General features: G+C 36.3%; 1 protein-coding gene across 1 annotated transcript in view; it reads right to left on the bottom strand.

Annotated features, from left to right (window-relative positions):
* Positions 1 to 20,830, bottom strand: part of map2k6 (mitogen-activated protein kinase kinase 6) — a 43,709-nt gene extending 22,879 nt beyond the window's left edge. Inside the window, exon 1 of the mRNA XM_056469366.1 lies at positions 20,439 to 20,830. Within this exon, the coding sequence (XP_056325341.1) occupies positions 20,439 to 20,532 (94 nt within the window). The 5' untranslated portion in view covers positions 20,533 to 20,830. The remainder of the gene's footprint in view (positions 1 to 20,438) is intronic.
* Positions 20,831 to 21,955: the final 1,125 nt, after the last annotated feature.

The raw sequence follows: 21,955 nt of genomic DNA, 5'->3' as shown, positions 1-21,955 counted from the left end.
GAAGTGGGTCAGAGACGCAGGCGTAACCCATCATGAGTGACACCAGCAATCCACAAAAACAGCCCACACCCACACTCCTGTCTGCCATATCAAACAATGTGGAGAACGTGCACTGAAGAGGTGCTGTCTGCAACACATTTGAGTCTAGAGCTGCACAATTTGAAGGAAATTGAATTGCATTTAGCTCATCAAAATTGCGATTTATAATGTGATTTACTACCATGTCATAAAAGAGCTACAGGTTTGATGTTGGTGGTTTTAACAGCACCAAAGAAAGACCAAGCTAGGCCTGTCACAATAGTCAATATATGAAGAGTTCAGATGCAAAAGCCGCTAAATGCCACTTTCGCCAAAAATGAGCTAATGACATTGAGTGAAAGCTGTAGGCAGGTAGTACACCATCAACAAATAGATTTGCTTCAAATCATCTAAATCCCAGCATCAGCCTATTCAGAAATAACAGTTTGTATGCAAATCAGCTAAACACCACTTGCCTTTGACAGCAAAAGCCGCTATATCCTGAGAACCAATCAGAAAGCACAAATCAAATCATGTTTTCAATGTAGCAGCGTGCTGATATGCCGGCTTTATGAGGAGATGGTTCCGTTTTTGATTTAAAAAGACGGAGTTTGATGAAGTGGATGAGCCTGTCCGACTGTCAGTGAATGGCAAATAAAAACGTCCCTAACCTCAAAACTCAAAAAAAACAAAACAATGTACAATCGGAAGTGTATCATGCATTCATAACGATTGTTTGCGCAGCGGTGCTCCTTGAATGAGTCCAATTTACCATACAATACATTAAACAGCAACTGCGTTTCACGAAAGACAGTTAAGATGCAGTTCTTTTATCCTGCATGGATACTATGAGGATAAACAAGAGACCAAAAAGAGACCAAGACCCCGAGTATGGTGAGATCGAATTGAATGACAGCTTCTAAAATTGTCTGAGAGGCATCCCCTTTTTGCCCAGTAGGCCCACCTTGTTATTTATATGCTAATGTAAGTAATTTTTAAAAGATAAATACAATGCATAAAACTATACATTTATATTAGCCTACTTCATATTACCTATACATCTGATAAGCTTTTTTATATTAATGGACAATGCACAGATAATGATGTTTCACAATGTTTTAAACTACAATATTTGAATCTACCAAGCTTAGCTTACAATGTTTACATTGTTCTACTTACTTTATATCTAAATCTCAAATATCAGAAATGACAACAGATAGTTAAGATTTAATTAATGTCAGTTTTAATGTTATTGATTAATGTACTTACTTTACAGATTTTATTCATTCATTTTCCTTTTTCCCTGGTTTACCACAGCGGAATGAACTGCCACTTGCTTGACAGAAGTATTTTTAATTTTAGGTGGTTTGAGTAATGTGTTTTATGTTTGGAAAAAAAAAATTCTTTTTCTTTCTTGTCTTGTCTCAATAGGTGGATTTAGAGGTTTTTGGGGGAAAAAAAGCACAGGTGGATTTAGCTGGTTTTGACGCAAAAGAAAATGTACCTTGATTAAAAAAAAAAAAAAAAAAATTATCTAAAGTGACATTTTTGAAAAAAGTTATTTTATTTACTAGCTAATAACCTTCTCATTACATATAACATGAAACTCCTGAACCTAATCGGAGCCTGATAGAAAATGTTCATTTACAAGAAAAAATGTCTGATGGATTTAAAGGGTTTTTCGTCTGAACTCTTCATATAGACGTATCGCACAACACACTGACATGACATTAGTAATTTTTGGTGATGCAATATATATTGTGCTGTCACAGATTTTAATCCCGCCCCAAAAATCATTTTAAACCCGGAAGATGAAATTAGCTGACAAAAGCTCAAAATCATCCAGTTTTCCCTACTATTAAAGCTGACAGGTGCTAACGTTGTCTTAAAGGATGCTCAAGACACACAAATCTATTAAAATCTCAAAAAAATACTCCAGGGTTTCTTGAACCTTTAAGAATAAAATATGACGTGTTCTTTGGAAAAGTGCACTTACATTTTGATGCTGTTATATTGTCATTCTGGCATTATAAAATAAGCAGTGTTGTGCTAGTTACTGAAAAATCATAAATAGTTACAGTTACTAGTTACTTCCTTCAAAAAGTAACTCAATTTATTGATTACTTAAGGCTAATTTATACTTCTGCATCAAGCACACGTGAATGCTCTTTCACAGCCTTTGCATGGTCGCAAACCCCTCGCCGTGGCCGTTGCTGACGTGCACCTCTCAAAAAAATTTAACTACACAATGCAACGACGCGTAGTGCAAGCTCTGTGATTGATCGGCTTGGTAGCGCTGATGAGTGTGGGTGGGGGTGAGAGCCACGCGAACCCAATGGAGCAAGTGTTTACAAGTGTGGAGTCTTGTGAAGGAGATTCAGACGGAAACTTTTGTTTTGTGTTTACCTTATGACTAAAGTTGTTGCATGTCCGCTGGTTCCCGCCTCTGAATGAGCAAGTTTTAGCTACTTGTACATTAAGGTAGCGTTAAAAAAAATAAATAAAACACCACCGAAAAAACTTGACACAGAGGAAAATAAAAACCTCACTGCCAGCTAGCGTTTCAGAAGTCTTATTGCAGAGCAACACAGAATGCTGAAGTACCAATGCACAGCAACGCACAAGGCATGCGCCGTTGGTCGCCGATCACTCGATGCAGAAGTATAAATCAGCCTTTACACCAAAAAGTAAATGAAAATAAATGAAAGTAATCCGAATTATCATTCAGAATCAATTTGGTGAAATTCTATTATAGACAACCATAAATTTTTGCATTTTAAACAAAACAAGAACATAACAGCTGCTCAAAAATGAAATCTACAGTATGAGCAATCAGAAAAACTAACCACAAATTAAATGTGTTTTTTAAAACTTTTCTGCTGATCCGAAAAATGGTTTGATCCGTGACTCAAAAATCATTGTGTTATCCGAACCATGAGATTTGTGATCCGTTACACCACAACAAATTATGGATGAGATAATAACAGTTGTTATAAATATGAGCTTAAACAATTAAATAAATTACTATTTTGGGGCTGCACTGTGATCCTTAGACTTTTTGGGACTTTTCCAAGATTTTTATGCTTCATACTGTTGCACTGAATGACATTTTAGTAGGTGTAATATGTAAATCATGGAATAAGAATGTACAATAGTCATCATTCTATGCTTGGAAAAAAAATAGCAAAGCTAAATATACATGAAGAGAAAAAGAAATATATTTTTATAAATAATTTCACACTTAAAACTCACAACATGAAAAAGAAAGCCAGTAAAAGGTGTGGCTTCAGCACAGCCCAGACCACACCATGAGCCCACAGACAGGAAACAAATGAAAAGACACTTCCCATATTGCCACAATTTTACACAGAAACACCAGCAGCTCTTGTGCATTGTCAACCTACACCCACAGCCCTGTTGTATTGCCCGTTGCTCTATTGTTACGGGCTGAAAAGTTGTTCTGAACCTCTCCCACCTGCCTTTACATGCACAACAATAGCAACAGAAAGCTGACACTGAGAAAAAAAATAAAAAAAATCACCAAGGACTCTGATTCCATTTTAAAAGCGAGGATACAAAACCACAAAATGATCACATGCTTACTGCAGAAGTACATCACCGATTACGACTGCCAAAAGAACTACAGCACAACTGGATATCACTCCCTAGCAACGCTCCATTTTGAAAGCCTTAATCCTTAAAAACATATCACACATGCTCACATGTTACAGCCCGACATTTGATCGCTTTCTTCAGAGTGATCAGATCAGCGATGAGGAGAAAAAGTCTGAGCTCAGTTACTGGACCTCTGTGCTAACTTTGTGAAAACTGTTGCATAAGCATTAAAAACAGCCACTTCAAGCACTTCAAACTAAACAAGTGGCCTTCTGTTTCATAATGCTTCTGTTGGTAATATATGTACTGAGTCGCCTGCAGAAAATTTGATGTATGAAATGACCAGAAGTCTTTTTTTTGACAATAAAAAAAAACAAAAAAAAAACAGTTCACCCAAAAATGAAAGTTGGTTCTTATTTTATTCATTCTCAGGCCATCAAGGCCCTGTTTACACCAGGTATTATTATGTTTTTGTTAATCTGATTACAAATGAATGCAGGTGTAAATGTGGCCAATATTTTATTCGCCTTTTCATTTTTGACCACTTCCACGGGTAGTCAAAACTGCATTAGGTTGTGATGTAGATGCTTGTGCTAAAACTGTCTGGTTTAGCTCAGCTACTAAATACGACCTCCAAAGACTACGTCGAATAGTTCGGTCTGCTGAGCGAATTACTGGTACAACCCTTCCTACCCCCCAAGAACTGTACTTATCCAGAGCGAGCAGGAGGGCTGCCAAAATCACTCTGGACCCCTCACACCCAGCACACTGCCTCATTAAACTTTTACCTTCTGGTCGACGCTACAGAGCACTGCGCACCAGAACAGCCAGACACAGAAACAGTTACTTCCCTCAGGCAATCAATCTCATGAACACTTGATGATAATAATTGTAGAACCAACATCACTACTTGCTATACACATTTATACACATATACACTTATGTAACAACACACTTTACATGCCAATTTGCACATAACAGCTGCACATATAACGTTGTATATAGTAATAAACACGTACATACACTTGTCATTCTGTATATTTGCACTCAACTACTTACTTCTATTTTTTTTAAATATATTTATTATCTGTTTTTGTCCTGTCTCTGTAATCCTGTTGCACTGTAGAAGCTCTGTCACGAAAACAAATTCCTCATATGTGTGAACATACCTGGCAATAAAGCTCTTTCTGATTCTGAATCTAAACGTGTTCAAAGAGCCACAAAAGACCACTAGCTTACTGATTTAATTCTTAAACATAACAGATATTAAACAGAAATTAAAACTTTGCTGTCAATTCTTCATTTGGTTTGAGGGCACACAAATCAAACCAAATAAAAGCAAATCTTCACTTTCAAGTCATTGTGTAGTTTTGTGGCTACCAGAGCAAAGAAAAAAAGACAACTGGTGACTTTATAAATGGTGAATTTATTAGAATAATACATCAAAAGTTCCGGTCTAAATTATTCATTTCACAAAAAACAAACTCAGCTTTGTCAATGCCTTATATTTAATGTAAAAATGATGAATATGATACGCAACATACAGATCCTTTGTTTCAGTCACCAAAATAAACATTTCACAAAGACTTTAAAAAAAATCCAAAATGTACACACATACATATTTCCTTTACCTTTTTTGTTTTGTCTATTAAAATTTAATTAACTTTTTTCCACAACATATTAATTCGTGTGTATTAATTGTTTTAATCTAATTGTTTGTATGTACAATGGGGAAAATACGTCACATTTTTTTCCTGGGAATAATAATTCTAAAAAAGCTGTTGAGATGGAATTGACTCAGATTTTGGTACAAACTCAAACAATACAAACGTAAAAGTAAAACAAAACAAATAAATCTGAAAAATGAGTTGTGTAATAACAATGAAATGACACAAGGAGAAAGTACTGAATCACTGAAATGTATTTAATACTTCATATAACAGGCTTTTATTGGTGATGGCAGCTTAATGACACCTCTCATATGGAGAATGAAGTCACATCAACTGCTCACGTGTGAGTTTTTCACAGACTTCAACAGATTGTAAAAATCTTGATGGTTCTGTGGGTCTTGTCTATCAAATCTGGCCTTTATTTTGGATAAGTCAGGTAATTGGCTGGGCCATTCTACAGCTTGAATTTTTTTCTCTGAAAACATTTGAGAATTTCCTTGGCTGTGTTTTGGATCATTGTCCTGCTGAAATGTCCACCCTGGTTTCATCTTCATCATCCTGATAATGTTGATGTTGGACTGAAGCAGCTAATATTAAATTTACAATGACAAAGGGCAGAGTGTTGCTGAAGAACTACTGAGAGATTTCAGCTGCTGTCTGAGCTTTCATTGCCTTTTTACACCTGCCTTTCTTCATATGTTCAATACTTTTTCCATGTGTCATTTCATTTTATTACACAACTTAACTTGTAAATAAATTAGTTTTGCTTGCATATTTGGATTTATTTAGCTGTTACCAACATCTGGTGAAAATTTCATGTCAACAGCACCTTTAGAAATATGTTTTCTGAGAAAAATGGTGACATGTTCAATACCTATATCCCCCACTGTATGCATGTATGTGTAGTTTACACCTGCTTTCTGATATAGCAGCAACACATAGCTGTATTTCACCAAGAAGTGACACAAACAGCTGTCAAATTAAATGACTACCTTCAATTTCAGGATAATGGCAATTAAATAATCAGTGATTTTATTTGCGTAACTTGTAAGTAAAGTATGACTGTTTAGTAAACGTTGCTCCATCTGAAAGCAAGTGCTGAAGAGTAAATACTGATTAGAATACAGAACCAGTTTTCCGGACCAAAAAAGAATCTATTAAATTATTATTATTATTTTTTTAAATCATCTATAATTAATTACGCAGCCCACTGCATGTTTTTTATACCAGTTGACTTGCATTTAATGCCTAAAAACAATCCTCTCTAATGTTCCTCTAAGCCCTGAGAGCAAATTAACAGGCAAGTTTTCATTTTTGCGTGAATCTTTTTTAATAAGGCAGCATGAGCGAATGTTGGCGGTGTGTCAAAAGCGGAGAAGTGTCAAATGCTAAACAATACAGCAGTATAGCAATTCAACAACCTCCAGCAGTTGAATGTGTCAATGTAAAGGCTGATGCAGAGGCGGCTCTATGTGCTGAAACATGTACTGACGTGTTCAGCAGACTGGAGGAGCTCTTTCATCCACGCTGAAGCCACCATCAAAATCAAGAAGAACCAAACGCATGCATGCAGATAAACACATATTGCATTTATTTTAGTGGCATAAACATGAACTCTGCTTGTAAATAAATTCAGCTCTTGAAGTGGTTGGCAATTATTGCTTGCATAAGAGAGATAAATACGGTTTCTTTTTTAACAGAACCACTGTATAAAGCCCTCCACTTAAAGGCCGTGTGAAGTTCAACATAGGGTTGGTTCACATAACAAAAACAGCCAAGATTATGCACTATTTATGCTAGGCCAGTAGACGGTGATGTCACTTTGTAAATGAACACTACACGTCTGTGCACATATAATTCTAGTCAATGTAGTTCATTGCTGTTGTCTTTGACAAATAACTGCGTGACTATAGACTTAACATCAAGGGATATTTTTCACAAAATAATGTTTTTTATTATTTTAATAGTTTTATTTTTTTTAAGTTTACATTTTTATAATAGTAGTATTATTTATAATACATTATTATATCAGTCTTTTTAATTAATTTTACTTTACATTTGTTTAGCTTTCCTTTTTAGTCAATCAATAAGTAGCTTAAACTTTAAAATTAGTAATTGTGTTCTTACAACTAACTGTAACAGTTTTGTTATAGTTTTTTTATAAAAAAAGTTACATAATTAAATATACTTTTAAAACTGTATTATATATATATATATATATATATATATATACACATATATACACACAGCCATATCGCACTGCTACTCGTGTGATATTGCATTTATACAACCGTTCGACGGCATAATCTTGTATATAAAAAAGAAAATCAAACACCTACAGGGAGTCTCAAAAATTCTTCTGTATGAGGAACTACTTTCTTCCGCCACTCATTATCACCTTAAGCATACATATACCTTATGCATACATATACATATACATATATATATATATATACATATATATATATATACATATATATATATATATATATATATATATATATATATATATATATATATACACATACATACGGATGCATGTATGCATGTATGTATATATATATATATATATATATATATATATACACATACACACACACACATACATATGTGTATATATATATATATATATATATATATATATATATATATATATATATATATATATATATATATATATATATATATATTTTTTTTTTTTTTTTTTTTTTTTTTTTTTTTTAGCTATACATCCAGACCTGATCTGAACCCAAGGTTTAACATTTTTTTTATGTTTATAGGTTTACAAAACAACACCGATAATAAATTAAAAAGGCAAATCAATACATATATACCAGACCTACTCTGAACCCAAAGTTTACCAACAAACTATTCCCACAGTTTCCAATGGCAGTAAACAAGAGGTTAATTTTTAAAAAGCACACACAAGCAACTGACAGTGCATGATATCTGTGCATGTGCAAGTGTAAAGGGAGAACAAGATAGTGAAAAGTCAAAAAAAAAAATTTTTTTTTTTTTTAAATCTATAGATTATGTAATCGTGCAGTACTGGCACGAAACAAAGCTATTGTTTAACAGTAAAGAGAGTAAATTAACTCTAAAACAGCAGCAGTTATACTAAATATTACTTCAATAACACTAATAAATGGTGAGTTCACCCAACATTTAATATTTACTAACGGTTTACAAATTCTCAAGTGGTTGCAACCTTTTATGAACTTCATTTTTCTACTCAACAAAAGTCATTTTGAAGAATGTTGAAAATTAGCTCCCATTGACATCCATATTAAGAAAAAAAAAACCATATACAATGGAATTCAATGACTATCAACATTCTTCAGATGGTTTCGTTTATATTCAAGAGAAGAAGGTTTGAGTAAATAACAGAATTTAATTTGTGTGTGTACCATCCCTTTAACATCAAATAGCTGAACAGCAAGAAATAAAATTCTCTTCACCGAACTCGGCCTTCAAATGTAATGAATAGCACGCAGTGTTCAGATATGTCAGACATGCTTGCAAAACCTTCAAAAAAAAGACGTTTTAATAAATCAAAAGCCTAATTCGCAGCTTCATTCAACACAGAGGGTTTCACATATAAGCATCATTGCTAACGTCTGGCCTCAGGTGACAGTTAGCAATGCCAATCCAATCACTGCAGTGTTTCATAATCTAACTTCACTATTTGTCCACGAGACCCCCCGAACCCTCATTATCACAAAACCCTAGCTCTTCAGAATCCCACTCAAAACACAGAATTCCAACAATCTCAAGAGTTTTTCAATGGAATTTCAGGGACCCGGAGGAGGGCTGGTGAATTCAAGAGAAAGAAAGAGAGAAAGGGAAAGAGATGAAAATAACTTGTCTCAGTCTGCCGGCTGTTTGGCCCCTCTGACCGCACTGGCAGTTTGTAAGACACTCTATACTTCCAAAGATGGCAGACCCTTTGGGTTACAGCAGATGGGGAAACGGCTTTAGATCCAATGTCGTCACTGCCACTCACTAAGCTTCCTCTAGCAGAGACAATCCAGGAATGACATCTCATCTCCAGATAGACAGACAGATAATGTTGCTCATTATTGCATGCATAAAAGGCTGAATAAAATATGGACCTTATTCTGATTGACCTGCTATAGACTTTATTATGCAATGCTGACGTGCACTCGTTTAGCAATTGTTTAGAACTTCCGATTCAATTGGCTATGGGAGAAAACAGTCAAACTACTTGATTAACGAAACAAGTGTGTTACACTACTACACACTTTGGTGTACGAAAGGGTACATATGCGGCAACCAGATAGATGCAGCTTGGGACAGAAGACCAGCTCAACAGAGCAACAAGTAAACCATCTTAATTTTTTATAACTTATTTTGAATTATAGTCTCTTAAAACAAATGATTTTACCTGAATATTCTGACATCCTCATACATACAAAAAGCTAGATTCTACCATGAAGTAAACTATGACCTTAGGTCTAATTATATTTTCCTCCAAGCAGGAGAGAATACCAGGAGGCATCCCGATTCCTCGAAGCATGATCTGGTTGGCAGAATCAGAGCAAGTCAAAGAGCAACCAGAGGGTGGAGTCCTCAACCTGTTGACACTCAATCTCTGCCTCCACTTCTTCCACGAAACCCAGCCGCAGTCACACTAAGTGCTCTGTATGCATTTAAAAATCTTTTATTCTGCACTTAGCATAATTGGTTGTGACATACAGTGTATTTTGAAAGCCACATAGATGTGTTAACTCAGAATGTGGCCATTAGAAAGCAGCACAGAAATGATAACAATCTCACAATTTTAAAGGAGCCATTTTAAAAGGGATGGGTCACCCAAAATAAAACTTAGGTCATCATTCACTTGACCCAAACCACAGTTTTTTGCTTCTGTTGACAAAACTAAATCTTATAAAAACAAACACTATGGAAGTCAATGGTGAGTAAATTCTCTTTTTGGGGGGTAAAATATTCATTTAAAATGCCACAAGCTTTATTATGAAATTTAAAATGCTTTAAGACCTTAATTTCCATAGTCGATTTGACCTGCGTAACAAGGAGGGTTTTTTGCTCTGCAGAATTAATTAGACTTGTCATTTGCAGAAAGATGTTATTTCCTGCATGTGAGAGGGTTTTTTACACAACTGTGAATGTGAGGCCAAGCAAAGGCTGCCTTAATATCGAACACATTTTGGCTTCATTTGGATGACAACAGAAAGCTATTTACTGCCCCCTGGAGAGAATCTTCCTCCCCTGGGCCTCTTAAACACTCAATCTTTTTTGAAATGAAGATAAATGATGTAATCACTATCTGTAACAATCACCAAGACCTTATTTTGATGCAGGCTTGTGCACAATTTATTTGTTTATGCTGCAAGTAATTTCTGCACACATTCCGTTTGACAGCTGGCAAAAAGAATGTAAATAAACAGAATGTGTTATGCAAGGACACTCAAAAAATGTTTCTTTTTCAATGCAAATTTAGGTAAACTATGGAGAAACCAAAGAGTAAATTTTTTTTTTATCAAGCAACTGGGTTTGCTTATATATTACATACAGTAAATTATAACCTGCCCCAATCTGTAACTAGGCATGGGACGATAACCGTTTTCAAGGTATACTGTGGTTTGGAAAGTCAATTTTTTAAAAATGCTAAAATTTTCTGCTATACCGTTCCTAAGGTTTATGTAAGAATTTTTATTTTTTTATTTTTGTTTGTTTGTTTTTTAGGACAACTAAAATGTTTCTCTAGCAGAAAAATATAACCAAAGATGCCTTTTAAATTGTAAACAAATGAGTGTTTTTGAAACTAATTAAGTTTTATAAACTAACTTCGAGAGGAGCATGTGATATGATTGATCGCGGCTTGCATCACATCAATAATCACTGCAAGTCCAACCAGATATCACTGCTAGACCAATCAGATTAATTCTAGCCTCCAATAAAAAAGCCCATTCATTCTACCTTCCTGATCTTTGTTTTTGAAGATTCTTATGGTATAATATCCTATCCACCCCTTACCTCCTTTACCAGGGGAAGCTCTCGAGACCAACCTGATCTCGAACCCAGCCATGTTACATGACCAGGCGGGAGCCCTTGGCTCAAGTATCTTCGAGCTCAGGGATCTCTCCCTGAACAGCATGCCAAATCTGCAATTTTACATCAAGCAATAGCTAAGTGTGAACTCTTGAAACGAAGTCAATGATTCACTTGAATTATTTAACTTGACATGTTTACTGCTCCAAATTATTATAAATGTTTCTCAAAATAAAATATATTGTGTTTAATGGGAGGAAATGGTTTTGCTTTTCTCTCAGACATTTAAAAATAATATATTTTAGAGCATTAATTACAATATTGTGAAACCGTGATTTATTCATTGCCACATCTGCAACTTTTAGCTATTTCATGGCAAATTGGATATACATAAAAATATTACATGATAAAAACTATTTGTAAAATACAAAAATTTGTATTACAATAAAAAGTTACTAAGACAAATATATAGGATATAAATAAATAAAATTCACACAAAAATATATTCAAAGTTAAATATGATTTTTCTGTAAAATTTTTGATAAATAATTTAGGATTCTTCCTGGTGGTACCTTTTTAAAAATGTCCATCAAAGTACTCTCCTAATAAAAAATTTGTCAAATGGTATTCAAACTTCCACATTCCACCAAAATATGTTTCATGGTAAAAGCAGTTTGTCAGTAATTACATTTAGGTGGTGCTTCTTTATTCCGTGAAACCGTGATATTTTTATCCAAGGTTATCATACCATAAGAATTTTATACCGGCCCATGCCTATATGTAACATTCTTTTACATTTATTTAACTGTATTGCATTGTATGTAAAATACTTCTAAATACTTAAAATAATAATTTATGCTTACCCAAATTTGTTTATTTCATTAGAAACACTGCAACAACAGTAATAGTGAATTATTATTAATATTATTATTATTATTATATTAATAAACTTTATTTATTTACAATTAATAATAAATGTTAATTTCATTACTGTTACGCTACTTTCCTTACAGGATCCTTTAGAAATGATTTGCTGATGTTGTAATCAATAATTGTTTATTAATCTTTTATAATAATTATTCATTTATTATCAGAGTTAAAAACCGTGTTGAAAAAAAAAATCACTGTGCTGCTCAATATTTGGAGGAAACAGGGAGTTATTTTATAAAAAATTCCGTGAATAAATACAAAAGTAAAATTAAAGCTGCAAGCAGCAATGAGAAGAACCTCATACCCAGGCTCACCGCCGCCCGGTGGCCTTAGGATGACAGAGAACAGAGGACAATATTAATTTAACCTGATAAATATTAAAAAACAGAGAGAAAGATTTAGGGTTTATGGGAAACTTCCTTTTGTCAGCAGGTGGTGCTATGACTGAGAATCAGGAGAATAATGTCATAGAACATGAATTTTCTGGCAGATCAGGCATTGCGTGGCTGAGTTATAAGTAATTTCCTGTTCCAGCAGGTGGTGCTATAACATTAACTGGATATTGGCATGTAAACATGTTCAGGTCAGGTCTCTTATGAAATCTGTGAATTTTCAGGCAAATCAGACAATGCATGCCTGAGTTATAAAACTTTGTTTTGTGGCGAAACAAAGTTTTTAAGGCCGCCATGGACATGCCCTTCAACCAAAACTCTAGATCTTCGCAATTTAACATCGCCAAGGCCTTTAGATAACAAAACCCAATTTTAGTGTTGATCTGATAAAATCCCAAGGAGGAGTCTGTTAAAGTGCAACGCTTGGAAATGGCAAAAACGGCACTTTTTCAGAGGAGGAAGTTAAAAATTCAACACCAAAAAGTCAAAAATCCTAAAGTTTGAGATTTCACACCAGGAGACATTTTTTGTAGGTTTTGGCATGTTTGACGTGTGTGCCAATTTTTGTACATGTGAATTTAACACAGTTTGGGGGTCACTCCTTCAAACGTGCATAGGTAGCGCTGTAGAGCCATTTTGCTACACTCACTTCCGAAACCTGTAACAAACATACATTGTTACCACTTCTGGTGCATGTGCAAAGTTTCGTGAGTTTTCGAGCATGATTAGACACTCAAACATGTTATTATTCTAGAGAGGAAGAAGAAACGGAGCAACTCCAAAAGGGCCAACGAACCACCCCAGTGCTCGGTCCCTAAAAATCTATTTATTATATTACATTTATTGCATGCTTGTTTTTTTCTGCAAAAACGTCTGGCTGAATGTACATATTATATATACATTTCCTTTCACTAAAGGTCACAATGATAAGATGATGAGCCTGTTTTGTTACTTTAAGAATAGCATACCTTGAAGTGTTGGTATTAACCAATCAGAATCAAGAATTCCAGAGAGCAGTGTAATAGATATCATTTAAAAAAGGTAGTCATATGCACAAATACTCATTCATAAAAAATGTGTGACACTTCTAAAAAACAAACACTATTTCCCCCAAATGAGGCATCTAAGGAAGTAATCTCTGATTTCCTAGAAATGTATTTCACTCCTTGATAACACTAAGCTGAAAGCAGATCTTTCTTGGAAAGCCACGCAGCTGGTAATGCTATGGAAAGAGACACCCTGGCTGCCTTCAAGAGAAAACCCTAAAAGTGGTCAATTATTCAGAAGTCTGCAATAAGATGGATCAATGTCAGAATGCAGTTCCTGCAAAGCAGCATAGCTCACATCCCACAGAAGAGAGAGAGAGAAAGAGAAAGAAAACAAAAAGACAGACAGAAAGGGGCCTCTAGACAGGGCCTCCCAGAGAGCCAACAGAGTCATCATACTGGTCACTCCCAAGCGATTCAGTAAGAGGAGGACAACTCCCAGACTTCACATTACCCCATTAAACACTGCTTATAAAACTCATGCAATGTAATGCTTGCTCTATATAGACTAGGAAGCAAACCATTGTGCAGGATGTGATTTGCATACAAGCTTCCAGTCTAGATTCCAAGCCTTAAACTGCAGCACGCATGCATTCATTAATTCATGCTAAAGCATGCTGGAAAGACAGGACGGGACGACATCATTCTCAGTGCACGCAGCCGAAAGGTGAAAGGTCTGGTTTGGGGGGGGTGGATCAGCTGCACAATGCTTGAAACAATCCTCACGCTACTGCATCAAAACTGCACAGCCAGGCTGGACGGTCACCAACAATCGAGCTGTCGCCAATAGGGGATTTAGTATCTCTGTGGTCTATTAGCATGACAAACGTGACAATTGCGTATGGCGGCAACAAGGTGCATAGCAGCAGGACCGGCTGCATGGTGGGGCCATCTATTCGCTGTGTGCACCGCTGGGGCCAGAGCAAACTCAATGAACCAGGGGCCAGCAAGCACAAGATAGACCCCCGCTGACATAATTTGGGCTGCTCCAAATCACTTCCACCCAGACAAACAGTTGCCAACTTTTTAGAAGAGTATACGTGCGTCTGTTTTAAGAAAAACGTGCTTTAAATCTGCTTTCAGTTTTTCTTCTGAGCTATGGACCTTTATGCCATTTGCACACACACACAAATCTGAAGTATGCAAATAAACTGGTGTAAAGCATGCTTATGCACGAAAGAAAATGCATAACTTCTTCACAATATCTGCTTATTTTGAGAAACAAGTGTTTTTAAAATAAACAATGCACGCTTACATTCAGAATGACTTGCTCTGAGGGAGAGTTCGCTCAAAAATAAATGAATTTTTCATCCTTCAAACATTTTCACCAACTCAATGGGGTCTAAAAATGGCATTTCCACAACAGAGAGAAAGAAGGGGATGAGTAAATTATTTTTGGCTGAACTTTCCTTTTTGTGAGCCCCCAACACATTTAGATTTATTTTTACAATATTCAGGGTTTCTGCAGGTTTCACCAAGTTAAATTCAAGACTTTTAAGGACAATTATGAATAAAAGTTTAGACTTGTACAGGGCTAAATGCTATAGATTTTTTTGAATATCCCAGTTGGAAAAGATTTACACTTGCCCTATCAAAAAAGATAATAATTTAATGCTACAATAATAATAATAATAATTTAAACATAATAAAAATATAGGTCACGTCAGTATAAATAAATGGAGAACTTTTAAACAAATTTTACTGTAAGGAAAGTGATTAAATGCTGTTTTTAAATAAAAAGTTAAACGTTTTATTAGGATTGGGATTGTTGGTGATTGTATGGGTGTTAATGGGCAGATTGGGTAGCTATACATGAACGAAGAAAAATGAAGACCTGATAAAAAGATTTAAGACCTACAACACAATATTTCAGTAGATTCCTGACTAAATGCACGGCTACGCGCAAGGCAGATCACTCGACGCAGAAGTATAAACCAGGCTTTAGACGTGATATGTGACTGACAGGTCTTAGAAATTACCTGATTCTGAGATACATCAGCTTTTGTCTATTCAAATTAATTCCACGAACAGATGTTGATTTTTTTGGGCAAGTCCTCCTGTGCCAAACTCAACATCCCTGTTTATGCAGGCTATTTGTCATTAATGGCTCGTTTCCACTGACTGGTACAGTACGGGTCACCTTTATCAAGCTTGCATTTCCATTGCTAAAAGGGTACCTATGGTACTCTTTTGGTGGGCGTGGTGTATGGCAGAAAGTTTCAGTCGATGTCATTTTCGCTCGAGAAAATGTCTACAGTTAAGCTTTACGGGTTGCTCACATATCATATGAACAGTCTCCTGTTCTCGCGCTCTCTTTAGGCGGGCTGCGTTATGATTGGTTGAAACAGCATACTGCAGGAAAATTGTGATTTAGAAATTGTGCGTGTTCAAATCACGATTCCGATATGATTTCAATTAATCGCACAGCGCTAATTATGATGCATGTTTAAAAATAGATCTTTCAACATATTGCTGTTACGTCTTAATTTTTACAGCAAGAAATTGTCTAAGGTTTAAATATCTCCAAACTTTTACAGCAGCTTCTAATTATACTTCCAAGCAAATGCCAATGATTTTTACCAAGATGCATTTACTGAGGAAATCAATAAAGGAATTGAAATGATTGAAAAAAGAACAATTATTTGCAATGGGGTCAGACAAATCAAATTAAGATTAAGAGAAAAAACCCACCTTTCCACATTGGCAGACATTAAATATGGTTTTAAACTTGATTGTTCTTTAGAAAAGAGACATTAATTTTTAAATATAATTAAATATTCCTGTATTTAAATGTATTTGTACAAGAAAAACCTTTTTGCAATGGATGCAAACTTTAATGCCATGACTTTCTGCTCTGAATTAAAACCCACAGAATCCCTAAATCAATTTATATAGAAGTTTAGTTTGACTAATCAAGCAGCCCTTTAAAACCTGAACCCTCCCCGCTCCTCGTGCTCAGGTAAAGCTGTTTGTTTGCATGACGGAGGGGTTGGTTCACAAGGATTTAGTTCCTCAAATGTTCCTCAGGTGTGTCACAGTTACACAACAGCACAATTACTGCTCTTTCAATGCTGCAAAAATCACCTCATTAGAGCGTCAGAATCAGACATTCTTCAACCCCGCCTATTAATACATGATCCATGAGCGTTCTGTTCTCAGAATGTAAAAGCTCCAGAGCTGCAATATGCCTCTCGACTGCAGTCATCGCATGAACCCAGTATAACAGCTGCTGGACATAGCTTTTATTTGGGCTTGTGCATGTACGGCAATTCGGCCCAAGGTGTGAGAAACTTCACACACAGGCTCTATACAGTGTTTCTGCGAAACAGATATGTTGTAAAGACTCCAAGAAGCGTAATTAAGGGTCTAAGCAGTGCAGGGAGCCCTGTGTTTTTGTTCAGAATTATTATTATTCTGCTTTAAAATTAAGGCTGGGAGTATAGAGATCTCTTAACACTTTAACATACCCATAAAGAAAAAAAAAAATTGGATTGCAATTCTTAACTTGAATTCTTATCTCTTAAATATTTTAAATGTAAAAAATAATTTTAGTGTAATCTCAAGGCATCTCTGGTGCAGCTTACAGTCATTGTCAATGTAGATCAAAGTAAGGCTCAAGAATGGGTCTATCATCTTACTTGACCAGAGATCATGTGGCTGCAAAGTGGCCGCAAAAGTATATAAATCAGCCTTCGTTGTCGAGTGATCTTCCTTGCCTTGCACATAGCCGTGCATTTAAACTTCTGCGTGCTGTTTGTGTTGCTCTGCGATAACACTTCCGAAACGTTAGCTGGCAGGGGCGGTTTTATGTTCCTCTGTGTCAGGTTTTTTCATAGTTGTTTGGATTTTTCCGAATGTTACCTTGAATGTGCAAGAAGCTAAAACTCGCTCATTCAGAGGCGTGAACCAGTGGACGTGAAACAACTTTAATCATAAGGTAAACACAAAACAAAAGTTTCCATCTGAAGCTCCTCCACAGGGCTCGACACTTGTAAACACTTGTTCTAACGGGTTTTCTGCTGTCCTGCAGCTCTCTGCGCCGCCCACGCATGTAAATGCTACCAAACCAACCAATCACAGAGCTTAAGCTAAGCCTTGTGTAGTTGCATTTTTGAAAAGTGCTCGGGACAATACTCGTGCGCTCAACGCGAAATCAACAATAACAATCAGCCTTAACGCCCCATTGACACAGGGCACCAGGGTCAACGCTTTTCATTCACTTTGAATAGGTGACGTCAAGTGTTGCCAAACTGAATTGTGGGTCTGTCTGGCCGCTCAGTGGCGTTGCTCGCTGCAGAAGTTGGGACTTTCTCAATTTTTTAAGCACCAACGGAAGGGTCAGCCAATCAGATTGCTGTATGCAAATACACCAGCTCAGACAGTAGCCGATTGCTGGCTAATTTCATTGGCTGACGCTGCCATGATGACCACGTCAGCCCTAACTTCAGACACGCCTTCTGAAAATTCGATCGATTATAGGTTCTGAATGTTGATTTCTATTATTTTTCAATTAATCGCCCAGCCATCATTTCTAAAATATTAACCTCTACTATGATAAAAGTACCAGAATTATTAAATATACCATGAAAAATCAGAAAATACGAAGTGTAAAGGCTCACACACCTTGAGATAATTTTCGATTGCGTTTATTGTCAGCATTTTTCAAGACGTTTTTCTGCTTTCAAACCAAAGCGATTTTCACTGGCATTGAGCAGAATAGTGTGCAAAATCACTCCATGACATTAGATGGTGCTACACAATTTTAAGCTTCTGACACCCGATTGTAAGAGAAAAAGAAGACAGAAAGTTGACACGCTTGTTAAAGTTACTGGCAATTCGAACAAGCGTGGATGGTGCAAGTAGCAGCTCTAGCAATGAAGAAATAATTGTCGTTCACCAAAGCAATAAGCAGCTCCACGTTCATATCGCCACTAGGGATCTTCCTCAATGTGCGCTCGCATTGACAGTTTTGCGCTTGAGCGCCTCCAAGTGCTGTTTACTGTAACTTCAGCAGCTCCGTGCACTTGAACAAAATTGCCAATCTGATTGGTGGAAAAGATTTTGATTTAGCGCATCAAAACAAAAAACGAGCATGATTAGGCGTTTCCTAAAAAAATTACGCCTTTACGCCTGGTGTTTTGCGCGTTGGTGTGCATGATCACATTGGCACCTTTTATTTAGTCAAGAGGCATTAAACATTGACGGAAAATGCGAGCAAAAAGCATCCCGGTGTGCATGGGCCTTAAGACCAATTTATTTAAAAACAATCAAAATAAAACAATTTTAAATACTAAATCGCCTTTATTTTTTGAAGTATGCTGTAAAATATTTCAGATTCTCATTTGACATGTTTTCTTGTTTTTTTTTTTTTTCAATAAAACCAAAATCAAGTGTAGTTGCACAACAATGCTGTGTAATGTAAACCATTATTTAACCATTATTTTAACAGTCATTATTTAAAACATGGTCAACCAAATATGGTCAACCATTTGGTAGAGCAAGCAGTTAAAGGGTTAATGCAACTTTTTGTTATGCACTCATGATTTCTTTGACCTAGAATGCTTTACTTGAAAATGTACTAGCAAACAGGTCTACATTTGATGATTGCACAAAGCGAATAATGCAAGATTTGCCAGAATTTTTTTAACTAAACAGAATAAATACTTTATAGAAATGCATTATTGTGTGCTATTTTTGACTATAAAACAATACCGATAAGGCAATAAATGGTTATACAAGCTCAACAATGGTTGACTGTCACATAACTTGGCAGGTTGAATCTGAAGCAGCATACAAAGCTTCATGCAGTGTGAAAGCATAAGTGGAAAACATGAAAATGTTGCAACAACAAGCATTTGCATGCAACGATTAAAATGCTTGTGCACGAAGTGGTGCTTAAAGTTAAACTCGTGAGTTTTAGGATATTTAATTATAAGACTGCTTAGCATTAAACACCACGCAGTAGAATATGAGATGTGAAAGTCTTTTTTCTGCAGCTTTAGGCTTGAGAGTTGGTGGATATTTTGCATGGAGACTTGTAGAGCACATCTGAACCCTGTTTGCAGCAACAAAACTATATTTAGCTCATTATTTTTGCAGCCTCCACCTATGCATTACTGCTGGAACAAAGCTTGCATGACAGAGCGTCCGAATTATTTTCCATTACGCGCAACTAATAAAAATTGTTGCATGCTCAACATGGCATGCAAGCAGGCTGTCAGGTCCCCGTTTCCCTATTGCACTTGCACACACACTCACTCGCTCAATCGTCGGCCAAAGTTTGGTGTTATCTAATGCACCTCGCATGCATCAGCGCCAGAAGTTGTACGAATGTGCAGAACCAAGCCGAGGCCGTCGTGACGTCACAATCGAACATTGTTCGAGAGAAAATCGCCTCGTGCGCGTGAATAAGTCGGGTGCGGACGAGCGTTGCCGTTGCACAATCACTTTTGCATTGCTGGCTAGGCAGTTCCTCAACGCGGAAAGAAGGCGTTTCTTTTAATAATTGTGGCACAACAAGAATGCAAATAGCGCCCGTGCGACTGTCTAAGGAGAGCATCAATTTCCCAGAAACTCTGCAAAAGGGCAGATCGTTGAAACATGCATTGCAACTGGTCAAACTTTTCAATGCATTTGCCACGACGAAGCTGCAGCCGTGCACTTTGCAAGCCATGCAACGCTGGCTGCATTTCCGAGGTTTTGCACGGATCGGTTAAGTAAAAAAAAGTACCTACCTCTAACGTTACTTGGCACGGACATCTCCCCTTTTGGGTTGGGGGAAGGGGAATCACAAAAGACTTTGCTTTCCTTGTCGCTCCCTCCTTCCATCTATCCCTCGCAGTGAGGCTTCAAGCGGGCTTGCTTGCAACAAAGGTGCAAAATACAAGCCCCGATCTTCATGCACTCGGAGCCTTTGGGCGTCGGTAAACTTGTTCTCCGTGCAAAGGCTGCTCTTTCAATTGCACGCAACGAAAACGGGGGGATTTCTGCAACCGCTCTGCAAAGAAACCAAGGCAGGCACTTACATGATGGGCCAAGGCCAGCAGCTGAGAGCTCCTAACTTGGATCAGTGTGAGCCCCTGCTAACACACGTTCTTCCTGCCTGACGACGCCGGGGATCATGGGACTGGTAGTTTGCACGTAATTGCTGTGCGCCGGGGAAAAAAAGGAGGAGCAGGCCTGATGCTAATGCTGCTGCTGTTTCAGGCTAGCAGAAGATGAGCGTGGTGGAAGTTGCTTGAGGAAATTAAAGATGAATTACTTCATCCTTCAAGTGTCGTCCGCGATATTTGTAGTCTTGTAATAATGAAACTAAATACATGTCGATTCAGATGGTCAAAATGATACAGCAGTTGTTCCTATTCTGATTATGTGTTTCAGTTCCACTATCATTTTAGAAGGCTGGAAGAAGTAGGCACTTTGGTGTGGAAAAACTCCTATAAAAAACAGTTTAATCATTTTTAATCATTAATCAGTTTAAACAGTTTTAATCAGTTAAAAATTTTCAAAACTATACTCTGTTTACACAAACTTTTTATGTTTTAATAATTAAAAATACTAATAAAAATAATTAACCAACTGGCTGTATACATTTTGTGAGGTTCATTTCTTTCTTAGTAAAAGAGGTGGTCCTTTTTTCTCAAAAAGTGGACCTTTTTGCAATTATACGCCTCATTTTTTATTGAATTATTAAATATTAAAACTGCATTTTAGTGACATTTTAATCACCATTCTGAATTAGCTTGTCAGATGGTCATCTTAACCACACTTTTTGACTATTTTAGCCAAAATAGCATTCAAATTAATTTTAATATGAGCCACTTTTGATGCTTCACACCTTTTTATTGGTAATTTTTTGTTTTAAGAATAAGGTGCATGATTTAGAATAAAAGTCCTTTGTATAATGTTTTAATGTTTTCTCCATTTAAAAACAAGACAGTAGTGAAGAATGGATGTTGGACTCGTGAAAAATATATGTTAGCATTGGCCAAAACTGATTAGCAGAAGTCACACCGAAGTGACGGCAAATAGAGGATCCCGCTTGGACTCAAAGCCTTTTAAGATAGGTTATTTTCACCATGATGGCATAGCAGTCAAAATTTGACAAAGCTCATGTATTCTGGACCTTTGTCAGTGAGGGGTGGGTCTTCTGTGTATATATATATATATATATATATATATATATATATATATATATATATATATATATATATATATATATATATATATATATATACACACACACACATAA

The sequence above is a fragment of the Danio aesculapii genome, chromosome 12 (genome assembly GCF_903798145.1).
Source record: "Danio aesculapii chromosome 12, fDanAes4.1, whole genome shotgun sequence".
NCBI lineage: Eukaryota > Metazoa > Chordata > Actinopteri > Cypriniformes > Danionidae > Danio > Danio aesculapii.
Note: the sequence above shows the minus strand (reverse complement) of the source record. Positions and strands in the feature narration are given on the sequence as shown.